At 39.2% G+C, this 13,309-nt stretch overlaps 1 protein-coding gene across 2 annotated transcripts in view; it reads left to right on the top strand.

Annotated features, from left to right (window-relative positions):
• The window catches only part of CWF19L2 (CWF19 like cell cycle control factor 2), a 149,261-nt gene that overhangs the window by 47,774 nt on the left and 88,178 nt on the right, over positions 1-13,309 (top strand). For both annotated transcript variants that reach the window (XM_019811233.3, XM_003992324.5), the window contains exon 8: positions 1,226-1,887. In XM_019811233.3, coding sequence (XP_019666792.2) covers positions 1,226-1,887 — 662 coding nt within the window. The remainder of the gene's footprint in view (positions 1-1,225; positions 1,888-13,309) is intronic.

Here is a 13,309-nt window from a genome sequence, read left to right as displayed (position 1 = left end):
GCTCCAGGCTCTGAGCTGTCAGCACAGAGCCTGACGTGGGGCTCGAACTCATGGACCGCGAGATCATGACCTGAGCCAAAGTCGGATGCTTCACTGACTGAGCCACCCAGGCACTCCTGGATAAGCCCTTCATATGTGGAAATTCGCTCGGGAAATTTTCTTATATTATTCTTATTACTGATATTATTGTTATATTGTTAATACTTTGCTCTATTTTTGCTCTTTCCTCCTGGAAGTACCCATATATGCATATTAGATTCTCTAGAGTTAATTGTCCTTGTCTTTTTTCCTTATAACTTACATTTATTTACCATCTTTTCTTAAGTAGACAGAATTCCCAGACTAGTGTGGAGTTCACTAATTTGGATGTTTTCTTTTCTTTTGTTTGCTATATATATATATGCATATTTTTGGACACGTAGTTTTCATTTACAAGTTTGTCTTGTTCTTGGACTGTTCTTTTTTCATGAAAATCTGTTTTGTTTTAGTAATGTTGTGACCTCTTGAATCTCAGTGACAGTAGGAATTAATTTTTCATAAATGATATCTTCGCTGTTTTCTGTATTACATTTTGTTTTAGTGCTGGGCAGTTGGCCTAAGTGGCCCCACATTTGAGTTCTTATATTTTTTTCATTGTTTGGTAATTTTTTGTTGATTAATCATATTTTTTTAAGCATTTATCTTAGGATGATATATTAGTTTGCTAGGGCTGCCATAGCAAAGTTCCACAGACCAGGTGGTTTAAACAACAGAAATTTATTTTCTCACAGTTCCAGAAAATTGAAGTCCAAGATTAAGGTGTTACAATGTTTGGTTTCTTCTGGAGCATATCTTTTTGGCTTATAAATGGCTGCCTTCTCTATGTCCTCACATGGTATTTTCTCTTTGTGTACTTATCTACTATATCTCTTTGTATTTCCATATTTCTTCTTATAAGAACATCCAACAGGTTGAATTAGGGCCCAGCTGAACTTCAAGCGCCTGTCTCTAGATGCTGTCATGTTCTGAGGTACCAGAGGTTAGGGCTTCAACATATGAGTTGGGAGAGGGCACACTTAAGCCTTTATTGGGTAGAATGATTGTATGGGTTCTTTCTTCTCTCCTTTATTGGGTTTTTCTGCATTGTGCCATATGATGGTGTATCACAGCACAATGGCAAATGGGGGTACGAGTCATTGAACCTTTCTTAATTTCAGATATCTTGTTTACTTTCTCTCCTTTGTAGTCAATGGAAATATTTCAGTCGAAATTAGAAGAAGCTGAAAAAACTGCATCCACAAAAGAAGAGTGTAAACGAGAACGGTGGAGGAGACCAACATGTTCAGATAAAGCACAAAGTAGTCAAGAAAGTAGAAAATCAGACTTGGTAAAAGATAATAAAAGTTCAAGGGATAGATACAGTTTAACAAGTATTACAAACAGTGTCAATAAAGAAAAGTCTAGTGGTGATGAAAAAGATAATAGGTCTGGGTCTTCAGAAACGTATAGAAGACAATCCAATCCAAGCCAAAATCAAGAGTTTTCTTCTCTTGGAAATTTGAAACCTAAATTTTTAAGACCCTCTGATGATGAAGAACTGTCATTTCATAGCAGGGGCAGAAATTTTGACCCATCTAGTTCATCTTCAGTACTGGTCACTCAGGATTCCGTGCATCGTAGTTTTCGAAAACCCACAGAAAACAGTGAAGAAAGTTCATCGTCATGGAGCCAATCTGGTAGGAGAGAAGGAGACAGGAAACATTCAAATCAACGGTCAGTGGACACCTGTGGCAGTGTCGGCGATGGGCACATTTCTGAAGACACAAGAGAAAAATCATGGAACGAAAGCTTGAGAGGTGATTCTGTGAAGAAAGAGCATGTGCAGGACGCAAAGTCTTCCTCTGCTGGGTATTCTGTCATTTGTTTATTAAGCTGTTAAATGTTAAATTTTAGAAGAGTCAAAGAAATTGAGCCGTATTTTTAAGAAATCAGTTATTAATGAGATGTGAGTTATAATCTGTTTCTTAAATTTTGTGGAAGAGATAAGATTTGTCCATTTAACAAATCAGTAGTTTTGTTTTATGGGTTGCATTTATTTCATTTCATGGTTTCATTTAATAAATGGAAGAACTCAGTAGCTATATTAGCTCAAAATCTGTTGCTTTTTTGCACATTAAAATATTAAATGAGTTAATAATCCTTTGAAATGGATATGCCACAGGAGGTATTTTGGTAGATTGTGCTCCTGCTGCCATAATTGCTTTCAAAGGAAACCACTTAATTGTAAAGCATAATCATAATTGTAAATATGGCATGCCTGCCTGGAGGTAGCCCTCATATGAAGTGAAAAAGATATACAGAAGATCCTGTAGAGGAAAGCATGAATTAATGGACTGTTTTGCAGACAAATAATCCACTTTGGACAGTTGACTGGTTTTAAAGATAATGTTAGAGTTTTAAAAGGGTGCCTGGGTGGCTTAGTTGGCTGAGCATACAAATCTTGACTTCTGCTTAGGTCATAATCCCAGGGTCATGAGATTAAGCCCCACGTTGGCCTCTGTGCTGAGTGTGGAGCCTGCTTAAGATTCTCTCCCTCCCTCCCTCCCTCCCCCCCCTCCCTTCCTCCCTCCTCCCTCCCACTCTGCCCATCCTCTGCCTGCATGTGCGCACCCATGCTTTCTCTCAAAAGAAAAAAAAGGGAACTATAGGTAGGTTAGTGGTTGTACCTGTAGTAATTAGGCATAGCACTCACTGGTGTTACTATTCTTGCACCTCTTGTACTTATATACAGAGCTGAGTCAGTAGAACAGGAAACCCAGGTTGAGTGGGATCAAACCTAGGAAAAATTGACTTAGCTATAGAGTTGGTTGTATTGGAAATAGCCATAAGTGGGGAAAAAAGTGTCCAAAGAATAATGAGTAGCTTAGAATGATCATTAAAATATGTTTTAAAATACCACCAAATGAATAGGACCCTCAAGGAAGAGGTTTTAGGAAATAATAGAAATCACTGGTGGCAGTTGTAGGTATAAACGTTGTGGTTTGGGGTCATGAGTATGGCAAATCATTTTTCTTAATCCCATCTGAAGCTGTGGATTATAAAGCACCATGTGCAGCTTTCAGTGGGTGGAAGCTGGCAAAACCTGGACTGAGTGATGGGAGCCCCAGTCAGATGGGCTCTGGTTCAAGGCAGGGTTTTGTTCCCAGGAAACCAAAGGAGAAATCTGGTTGTACTGACTGGATAAACAGGACAGGGATTAGAGAATGTCTTATGCTGTCTACATATATAATTGTCCAGGCTTTGCTCCACCTACTCTGGAAGGTAACTGTTTCTAGTCCCCAGCTGCTGGCACTAGGAGACTCTTACTTTTTTTTTTTTTTTTTTTTCAGTATATGAAGTTTATTGTCAAATTGGTTTCTATACAACACCCAGTGCTCATCCCAAAAGGTGCCCTCCTCAATAACCATCACCCACCCTCCCCATCAACCCTCAGTTTGTTCTCAGTTTTTAAGAGTCTCTTATGCTTTGGCTCTCTCCCACTCTAACCTCTTTTTTTTTTTTTTTTCCTTCCCCTCTCCCATGGGTTTCTGTTAAGTTTCTCAGGATCCACATAAGAGTGAAACCATATGGTATCTGTCTTTCTCTGTATGGCTTATTTCATTTAGCATAACACTCTCCAGTTCCATCCACGTTGCTACAAAGGGCCATATTTCATTCTTTCTCATTGCCACATAGTACTCCATTGTGTATATAAACCAAAATTTTTTTTATCCATTCATCATTTGATGGACATTTAGGCTCTTTCCATAATTTGGCTATTGTTGAGAGTGCTGCTATAAACATTGGGGTACAAGTGCCCCTATGCATCAGGACTCCTGTATCCCTTGGGTAAATTCCTACCAGTGCAATTGCTGGGTCATAGGGTAGGTCTATTTTTAATTTTCTAAGGAACCTCCGCACTGTTTTCCAGAGTGGCTGCACCAATTTGCATTCCCACCAACAGTGCAAGAGGGTTCCCGTTTCTCCACATCCTCTCCAGCATCTATAGTCTCCTGATTTGTTCATTTTAGCCATTCTGACTGGCGTGAGGTGATATCTGAGTGTGGTTTTGATTTGTATTTCCCTGATGAGGAGTGACGTTGAGCATCTTTTCATGTGCCTGTTGGCCATCTGGATGTCTTCTTTAGAGAAGTGTCTATTCATGTTTTCTGCCCATTTCTTCACTGGGTTATTTGTTTTTCGGGTGTGGAGTTTGGTGAGCTCTTTATAGATTTTGGATACTAGCCCTTTGTCCGATATGTCATTTGCAAATATCTTTTCCCATTCCGTTGGTTGCCTTTTAGTTTTGTTGGTTGTTTCCTTTGCTGTGCAGAAGCTTTTTATCTTCATGAGGTCCCAGTCATTCATTTTTGCTTTGAATTCCCTTGCCTTTGGGGATGTGTCAAGTAAGAAATTGCTGTGGCTGAGGTCAGAGAGGTCTTTTCCTGCTTTCTCCTCTAGGGATTTGATGGTTTCCTGTCTCACATTCAGGTCCTTTATCCATTTTGAGTTTATTTTTGTGAATGGTGTGAGAAAGTGGTCTAGTTTCAATCTTCTGCATGTTGCTGTCCAGTTCTCCCAGCACCATTTGTTAAAAAGACTGTCTTTTTTCCATTGGATGTTCTTTCCTGCTTTGTCAAAGATTAGTTGGCCATACGTTTGTGGGTCAAGTAGTTGGGGTTTCTATTCTATTGGATTGGTCTATGTGTCTGTTTTTGTGCCAACACCATGCTGTCTTGATGATTACGGCTTTGTAGTAGAGGCTAAAGTCTGGGATTGTGATGCCTTCTGCTTTGGTCTTCTTCTTCAAAATTACTTTGGCTATTCGGGGCCTATTGTGGTTCCATATGAATTTTAGGATTGCTTGTTCTAGTTTCGAGAAGAATGCTGGTGCAATTTTGATTGGGATTGCATTGAATGTGTAGATAGCTTTGGGTAGTATTGACATTTTGACAGTATTTATTCTTCCAATCCATGAGAATGGAATGTTTTTCCATTTCTTTATATCTTCTTCAATTTCCTTCATAAGCTTTCTATAGTTTTCAGCATACACATCTTTTACATCTTTGGTTAGATTTATTCCTAGGTATTTTATGCTTCTTGGTGCAATTGTGAATGGGATCAGTTTCTTTATTTGTCTTTCTGTTGCTTCATTATTAGTGTATAAGAATGCAACTGATTTCTGTACATTGATTTTGTATCCTGCAACTTTGCTGAATTCATGTATCAGTTCTAGCAGACTTCTGGTGGAGTCTATCGGATTTTCCATGTATAATATCATGTCATCTGCAAAAAGTAAAAGCTTGACTTCATCTTTGCCAATTTTGATGCCTTTGATTTCCTTTTGTTGTCTGATTGCTGATGCTAGAACTTCCAACACCATGTTAAACAACAGCGGTGACAGTGGACATCCCTGTCGTGTTCTTGATCTCAGGGAAAAAGCTCTGTTTTTCCCCATTGAGGATGATGTTAGCTGTGGGCTTTTCATAAATGGCTTTTATGATCTTTAAGTATGTTCCTTCTATCCCGACTTTCTCAAGGGTTTTTATTAAGAAAGGTTGCTGAATTTTGTCAAAGGCCTTTTCTGCATCGATTGACAAGATCATGTGGTTCTTATCTTTTCTTTTATTAATGTGATGTATCACATTGATTTGCGAATGTTGAACCAGCCCTGCATCCCAGGAATGAATCCCACTTGATCATGGTGAATAATTCTTTTTATATGCTGTTGAATTCTATTTGCTAGTATCTTATTGAAAATTTTTGCATCCATATTCATCAGGGATATTGGCCTGTAGTTCTCTTTTTTTACTGGGTCTCTGTCTGGTTTGGGAATCAAAGTAATACTGGCTTCATAAAATGAGAGGAGACTCTTACTTTTATCCTCAGGGTTGGCTTAACATTTGGGCAGTCTGTAGATCTTGACTTCTGTGACTTCGGCTATGTGGGAAATAGCCTTACACTCAGTATTTCATCTGGTTCTCTAATTGCTTCGTATTTGTAGGTCATATTTAAATTGTACATTTCCGATACATATACTGTAATATAGGTACTCACTAAAAGCTGTATTTTTTTGGTCTGAAGGCAATACACGTGCACACACACACACACACGTACATGTATATATTTTAAATGTTTATTTTTTCTGAGAGAGAGCAAGTGAGCACACACGAGTGGCAGGGGTTGGGGGTGGGGCAGAGAGAGGAAGAGAGAATCCCAAGCAGGCTGTCAGCACAGAGCCTGATGAGGTGCTCAAACTCACAAACTGTGAGAACATGACCTGAGCCAAAATCAAGAGTCGGATGCTTAACCAGCTGAGCCACCCAGGCACCCCATGAAGGCAGTATTTTTGTTAGCTGTGTCATTTTGGTGTTGCAGATGGTTTGGAGCTTTCCATGAATTCCATGATTGACTGGAGAAGGAAAGAACAATCTAGAAATCATCTACATATATGTGAAAGAAAAGATTCCTGAGCCCGTGTGGGTGGTGTAAAGTCAGAGACCAGGAAGCATGTTGAGGAATATCTGTTTCCAGGGACTGAAGAGGTTCATTGAAGTATTATGGGAAGCTGTTAGTTTGAACATTATCCTGGGTATATGCTGAATTCTTTATAAAATGCTAGAATTCTAGGGAGCTTTAGAATGAATAAGTTTTTTTTTTTTTTTAACGTTTATTCATTGTTGAGAGACAGAGAGAGACAGAGCATGAGTGGGGAAGGGGCAGGGAGAGAGGGAGACACAGAATCCGAAGCAGGCTACAGGCTCTGAGCCATCAGCACAGAGCCTGATGCGGGGCTCGAACCCACAAACTGCGAGATCATGACCTGAGCCGAAGTCAGACGCTCAGCCGACTGAGTCACCCCTAGAATGAATAAGTTTTAGAAGTAGGGGGAAAAAGCGTAGAAATAATTGTACAACTAGAAGAAATAATAGTCTGTCCTGTATTTTCCACATGCAGAAACTGAGGCGTTGAGGGTATAGCTCACACAGTGGTGTGTTGAGAGAGTTGCCAGGTTGAGCAAATAAAAAATAGTAAGTCCCTTGCAGTATGCGGACAGACTGACCCCAAAAAATTTTTGTTTACCTGAAATTCAAATTTGACTGGGTGTCATGTTTTTTATCTGACAATTGTATGTAACACTTAGCCATTTTCTGGGTTTGTGACCATTTTGGTAGAGATAATATTATATAAAAAACTTAATTACCTATCTAAGTTACATAGCTTCACAATGTATATACCATTCTGAACTTTGATGTGTTTTTTTTCCCCCAATCAGTATATCTTAAAGATGTTTTCCCATCATCCCATTTGTATGTACTTTTTAAAGGCTCTTTAATATTCTATTAAAACTGAGGTATAAGCTAGTAGTTCTCCTGGGTCCCCTCTTGGTGGATTTTAGGTGATTTCTAGTTTGTCGCCCTTACAAAAGTGCAGCAGTAATAGCGATGTGTATCTTTGCACATTGGTTAAATATAGCTGTAAAATAAATTCAAGCGGTTGGATTATATTTCTAAATCTTGTTATATTAGCCAGTTTACTCTCTTACCAGCCAAATATTAGGATGACTTTTCTCTTCCTTACCATCAGTATTATTGAACTTTTTAGCCTTGAACTTTTGTCATATGCATCATTGAGAAACAGAATCTTTGCTTGATTTGCATTTCTTTAAATCTGAGTGAAGTTTGGCGTATCTTTATAAATGTTAGTGTTTGTTTTATTTTTGTTAACTAGTCATCTGTTTTGGCTACTCTTTGAGTTCTCTGTAAAGACTCTTTATAGTTTTCACGTAATATATAGTGTTTACATCACTTGTAGATTTCCTTTTTCTTCTTGTTTCATTTTCCTTTTTCATCCTTACTTTTCATTCATTCTTGCTGTGATCACATTTCTCATTCTTTTCCTTTGTCCTTTTCAGGCCTTGCATTTTTCTCAAGTAGGCGAAAAGCATCCTCTAGAAGGAAGGTGTCCATATGCTCAAGAACTTTAAGCTTATTATTCCTAGAAATAAAATGCGTTTGTGGATAATTTTGTTTTGTTGGAAAATATATCAGTTGTGTATTTTCTGGATTCTGAAACCTAGAATATTATGCCATATGAACAAAAACTAGTGTGCTGTCCTTAATTTAGATTTTATAAAGTTAGTATCAGGAACTAACCCATTTTATATACTGTCTTAGCCTTTGGGTATAATTCTTGGCAGAGTTTGCTGTGGGAGCTCAGAAGGACAAGAGAAGGATGACAGGTTCTGAAGGTTTTGAGTATAGTCATGAGATCCTTGGACAGGGAGAAAATTGGCGAACAAGCGTTGAGAGTAATTAAGGGCAGGAGATCTATGAACACTGCCAGCAGGCAAAGAATAATTGCAGTGTACTCAGGGTTTCTGAAATGTCATTGGGGTGGAGGTTTTTTAATTACTTCTTCCTCAAAAGTTTTTAGGCAGAGTTGGGTGTGTGTGTGCTGCACAGAGAATACATTTTAATGGGAAAAGGGGATTTGTTTTTTAGAAATTAATTATGAAGAAGACTTCTGAAATGTAGCAGTAATCCTGGAAAATGAGAAATGCTTGTACTTTTTCCTTTTTACAGGATGATTGCAGATGTCATGGCGATGTTTCTTTCAGGGCATTTGCTCATTATTGTCATTGTTAAGAGGAAGTAAGGGAGAGTCTGTTCCTTGCATTTGCTGCCAAGGGGTGTCTTTGCTGTGGTGTTAACCAGATGAAATCATGTGTCCTGTATTCACTGTGTGCCCAGCAACTCATTTTAGTCTTTATTTGATACCTATTATTCTATGAAGTGAATTGAAGTGTATTTAATATTGAAAATATTAGTATCAGAGAGGCTCAGAATTCTTGTTATATCATCTAATTTATCCTTATCTAGTTTTTGTCTCCTAATAAACAATTTAATTTCTGTTAGAAAATACACCCCCCCCCCAAAAAAAAAGATGTACGAGTATGAATTTTATGACAGTGAAGGTTGTTGCTTTTAAAGCTTTCGTGGGATTTCAGTTACCTTCTTGAAACTTGGGAGCTTTGGTTGGAGTTTAGCATACCTTCATTGTCCTCTCTCTCTTTTTTAATGTTTATTTTGAGAGAGGGAGAGTGACAGGGAGAATGAGAGGGAGAGAAAGAGAATTCCAAGCAGGCTTCATGCTCAGCTTAGAGCCCCACACAGGGCTTAATCTCACAACTGACCTGAGCTGAAATCAAGAGTCAGATGCTTAACCACCTGAGCCACCCACGTGCCCCTTCACTGTCCTCTCTTCATTGAATCTTCAACCTTGCATACTAAGAAGTGGTGGGAAGAGTCAAGTAAAATGACAAAGATATGCCTTTGGATAGAAATAATAGAGGTCTTTGGCAGTTTAATAAAAAATATTATCATTGTAGGGGTGCCTGGGTAGCTCAGTTGGTTAAGCGTCAGACTTTAGCTCAGGTCATGATCTCATGGCTCATGAGTTTGAAACCTGCATTGGGCTCTGTGCTGACAGCTCAGAGCCTGGAGCCTGGAGACTGCTTCGGATTCTGTGTCTCTCTCCCTCTGCCCCTCCCCTGCTTGCGTTCTGTCTGTCTGTCTTTCTCAAAGATAAATAAAGATTAAAAAAATTAAAAAAATCATTGTGAAAGAGGATTTATCAGCCAGATTTCATAGACTAAGTTATGACTGTGGGTCATGAGGTGGTAGAGATGGAAAGTGTACATGGGAAACATGGGTTAAGTAAAGTGCCTCCTTTCTCTTTCCCTTTTTTTTCTTTTAAGTTGCAGACACTCGAATATGTTTATATATTAAGGGAGAAGTATCAATTTTAGAAGAGTGATGATAGATGGCATAATTTATGGGCAAAATCCCAAGAGTACTGTGGATAAATGTAGGATCTGATATACTCAGACAAGTGGAAGGATTGGTCTTGGACGGGGGTGTTGAAGAAGAGGAGAGTGTGGCTGTAATTTGTGAGTGACAGGAGAAAATTACAGAAATTCTTGACAACTCAGGTCATTGTTTTTCAACATAGGATCCCCACAATATTGGTGTTCCTTTTTAGTCTTTATATGCACCACAGTGAGTTTGGTGGCTTCAGAAGAGAAAAAGTGACAGAACAATTTAATTCACACACAGCTCACAAAGTTGAAATGTCCTCTCATTGTTATGACTTAACTGCTATTAGCTTTTTTTTTTTAATATGAAATTTGTTGTCAAATTGGTTTCTATACAACACCCAGTGCTCATCCCAACAGGTGCCCTCCTCAGTGCCCATCACCCACCCTCCCCTCCCTTCCACCCCCACCATCAACCCTCAGTTTATTTTGTTTTTAAGAGTCTCTTATGGTCTCCCTCCGTCTCTTTTTTTTTTTCTTCCCCTCCCCTGTGGTCTTCTGTAAAGTTTCTCAGGATCCACATATGAGTGAGAACATATGGTATCTTTCTCTGCCTGACTTACTTCCCTTAGCATCATACCCTGCAGTTCCATCCACGTTGCTACAAAACGCCATATTTCATTCTTTCTCATTGCCATGTAGTATTCCATTGTGTATATAAACCACAATTTCTTTATCCATTCATCAGTTGATGGACATTTAGGCTCTTTCCATAATTTGGCTATTGTTGAGAGTGCTGCTATAAACATTGGGGTACAAGTTCCCTTATGTGTCAGCACCCCTGTATCCCTTGGGTAAATTCCTAGCAGTGCTATTGCTGGGTTGTAGGGTAGATCTATTTTTTGAGGAATCTCCACACTGTTTCCCAGAGCGGCTGCACCAGTTTGCATTCCCACCAACAATGCAAGAGGGTTCTCGTTTCTCCACATCCTCGCCAGCATCTATAGTCTCCTGATTTGTTCATTTTAGCCACTCTGACTGGCATGAGGTGATATTAGCTTTTTATTTTGACCAAAATGTTGATGAACAGTTAAAATTACTGGTCCGTGTGCATGTCATATTTTCTTTAAGTGATCTTTGGAAGTTGAAAGTTTGAGAAACAAACTCTCTTTTATTCAGATTTGAAAAAAAAAGAAAAAGTATCTGTTCTGGTATGACCAGGAATGCAGTGATGAGGGGAGGTGATTTTTGTACCAGACATGTCCCTTGGAACTTCAGTTAGATGGCTTTGACAGATTCTTTCTGCTGTGCATCTTACATTTACTGAATTCAGCACCTCCTTCTTAGGTCTAGTGCTATAAAAACAGTTATGACACAGTTTCTGCTTTCAAGGAGCTCACGGTATCAAAGAGCCAGTTATATAGGCATGTGAAGAAATATGTACATAAACGCCGCGATACTTAGTTAGTTGGAGGTCTAAATATAGATCCTTATGATTACAATTCCTGTGTACAACAAGGGATGATTAACTCCTCTGAGATATCACTGGGGGAACAGAATCCAGGAAAGATAGGGTCTTGAGGGATGAACTCGTTAGGTGTTAAGTGGGAAGGGGTAATCGACATGGAGATAACTTGGAGACAAGTCAGCGTGGTCTAGATGAGCATTTGAGAGTAGAATTTTGGAGTGTCAGATGCAGTAACTCCCTGAGGAGAGGGCATATTTCTTTTTATGGTCTTTGTGTCTCTGAATCCTGGTAGAGCGCATAGCACAAATTCACCTCTCAATAACTTGTGGAATGTAGTTGAATGGGAGGAAAATGGGTAGGCAGTTATAGCGAATATGCCTCACGTGCCTTGTAAACAGCTCCAGAAGTCATGCTCCCGAGTTGGACAGTATTCTCTAGTGATTGGAAACAAGTATCTCCAGGATTTGAAATAGATCAGATTTGTATTTATTTATTTATTAAAAATGTTTTCACATTTATTTATTTTTGAGAGACAGAGCGTGAACGGGGAAGGGGCAGAGGGAGGGGGAGACACAGAATCCGAAGCAGGCTCCAGGCTCTGAGCTGTCAGCACAGAGCCTGACGCGGGGTTTGAACCCACGAACTGTAAGATCATGACCTGAGTCGAAGTCGGATGCTTAACCGACTGAGCCACCCAGGTGCCCCCAGATTTCTATTTTAGAAAGATTCCAACATACTGTGTAGGCCAGTTTGGGAAATGGAACAGATTTGAGGATGAAATATTGGCGAGGAAGCTCTAGTTGAGAGACAAGAAGTCATGAACCAAAGGAGTGAATGTAGAGGAAAGGGGGAGCTTGAGTTGGCTTCTGTGGGCTCAGTGATGAAGCATCTATTTCTGTGGCCCCTTGGAAGGATTTGCTTACCTACTGTGTACCATTTCTGGGCATTCTTTTAAACAATTTTCCTTAAGTTTATTTGTTTAAGTCATCTCTATACCTGACTCGGGGCTCGAACCCATGACCCTGAAATCAAGAATTGCATTCCTCTCCAACTGAGCCAGCCAGGCACCCCTCTTTCCTTTCTTGAAAAGATTTCACTGTTGGATTTTGAACGTGGTGAACGGAGGACTGGTTGGAACATTCCTCTTTGACTCAGTAATTGGCTCTCAGTGGCAAAAGTTACCATTATTGAGCATCAGGCTATGTGTTGTGTTTAGAATTTTATTCTATTACTGAATTTATTATAATTTTATACATTGTCACATTTGATTCTGATAATGTGAGGGTAGGTATTGATCATCTTTTTGGTTTTATAGCCTGAGAGAGGTTAAGATACTTGCCCAGTCTCATAGAGCCTGTAAAGGACAGAGTCTGGATTTGAACCCATGTCAGTCTGACTCCAGAACTCCTTTTCTTGTAATACTAACAGGGATTTCTCATTTCTACAATGATGATGCAACAGTAGGATTAGCATTCTCTTTATTTATTTATTAAAAAAATTTTTTTAATGTTTATTTTTGAGGGAGGGAGAGAGAGAGACAGAGACAGACAGACAGAGTGTGAGTGGGGGAGGGGCAGAGAGAGAGGGAGACACAGAATCTGAGCTCTCAGCACAGAGCCCGATGCGGGGCTTGAACCCACAAACTGAGATCATGACCTGAGCCACAGTCAGATGCTTAACCGACTGAGCCACCCAGGTGCCCCTGCATTGGCATTTTAAAGAAACAGCTTCTAGTGCTTCATGAAAAGGTTGCATTTAGAACTCTTAGAATTTGAATCTGTTTTTAGGTGTTTATACCTTTATTTTTATCCCTATTTGTAGGCATGAATCTGTTGACATATTGACCCTTGAAATTAAAGTAAATTACATTTATAATAAAAATGACGTGTACCTCAGAATTGAATTTGGAAAAAGTTACTGAAAAATATTTTCCATACAAAACAGTCCAACTAACTGACAAGCAATCCCTCCACGTCTGGCAGCAAGTAAATGGTAGTGATGTTCTG

The sequence above is a fragment of the Felis catus genome, chromosome D1 (genome assembly GCF_018350175.1).
Source record: "Felis catus isolate Fca126 chromosome D1, F.catus_Fca126_mat1.0, whole genome shotgun sequence".
In the NCBI taxonomy this organism is placed as follows: domain Eukaryota; kingdom Metazoa; phylum Chordata; class Mammalia; order Carnivora; family Felidae; genus Felis; species Felis catus.
The sequence above is the reverse complement of the archived record's forward strand: the minus strand, read 5'-3'. Positions and strand labels throughout refer to the sequence as shown.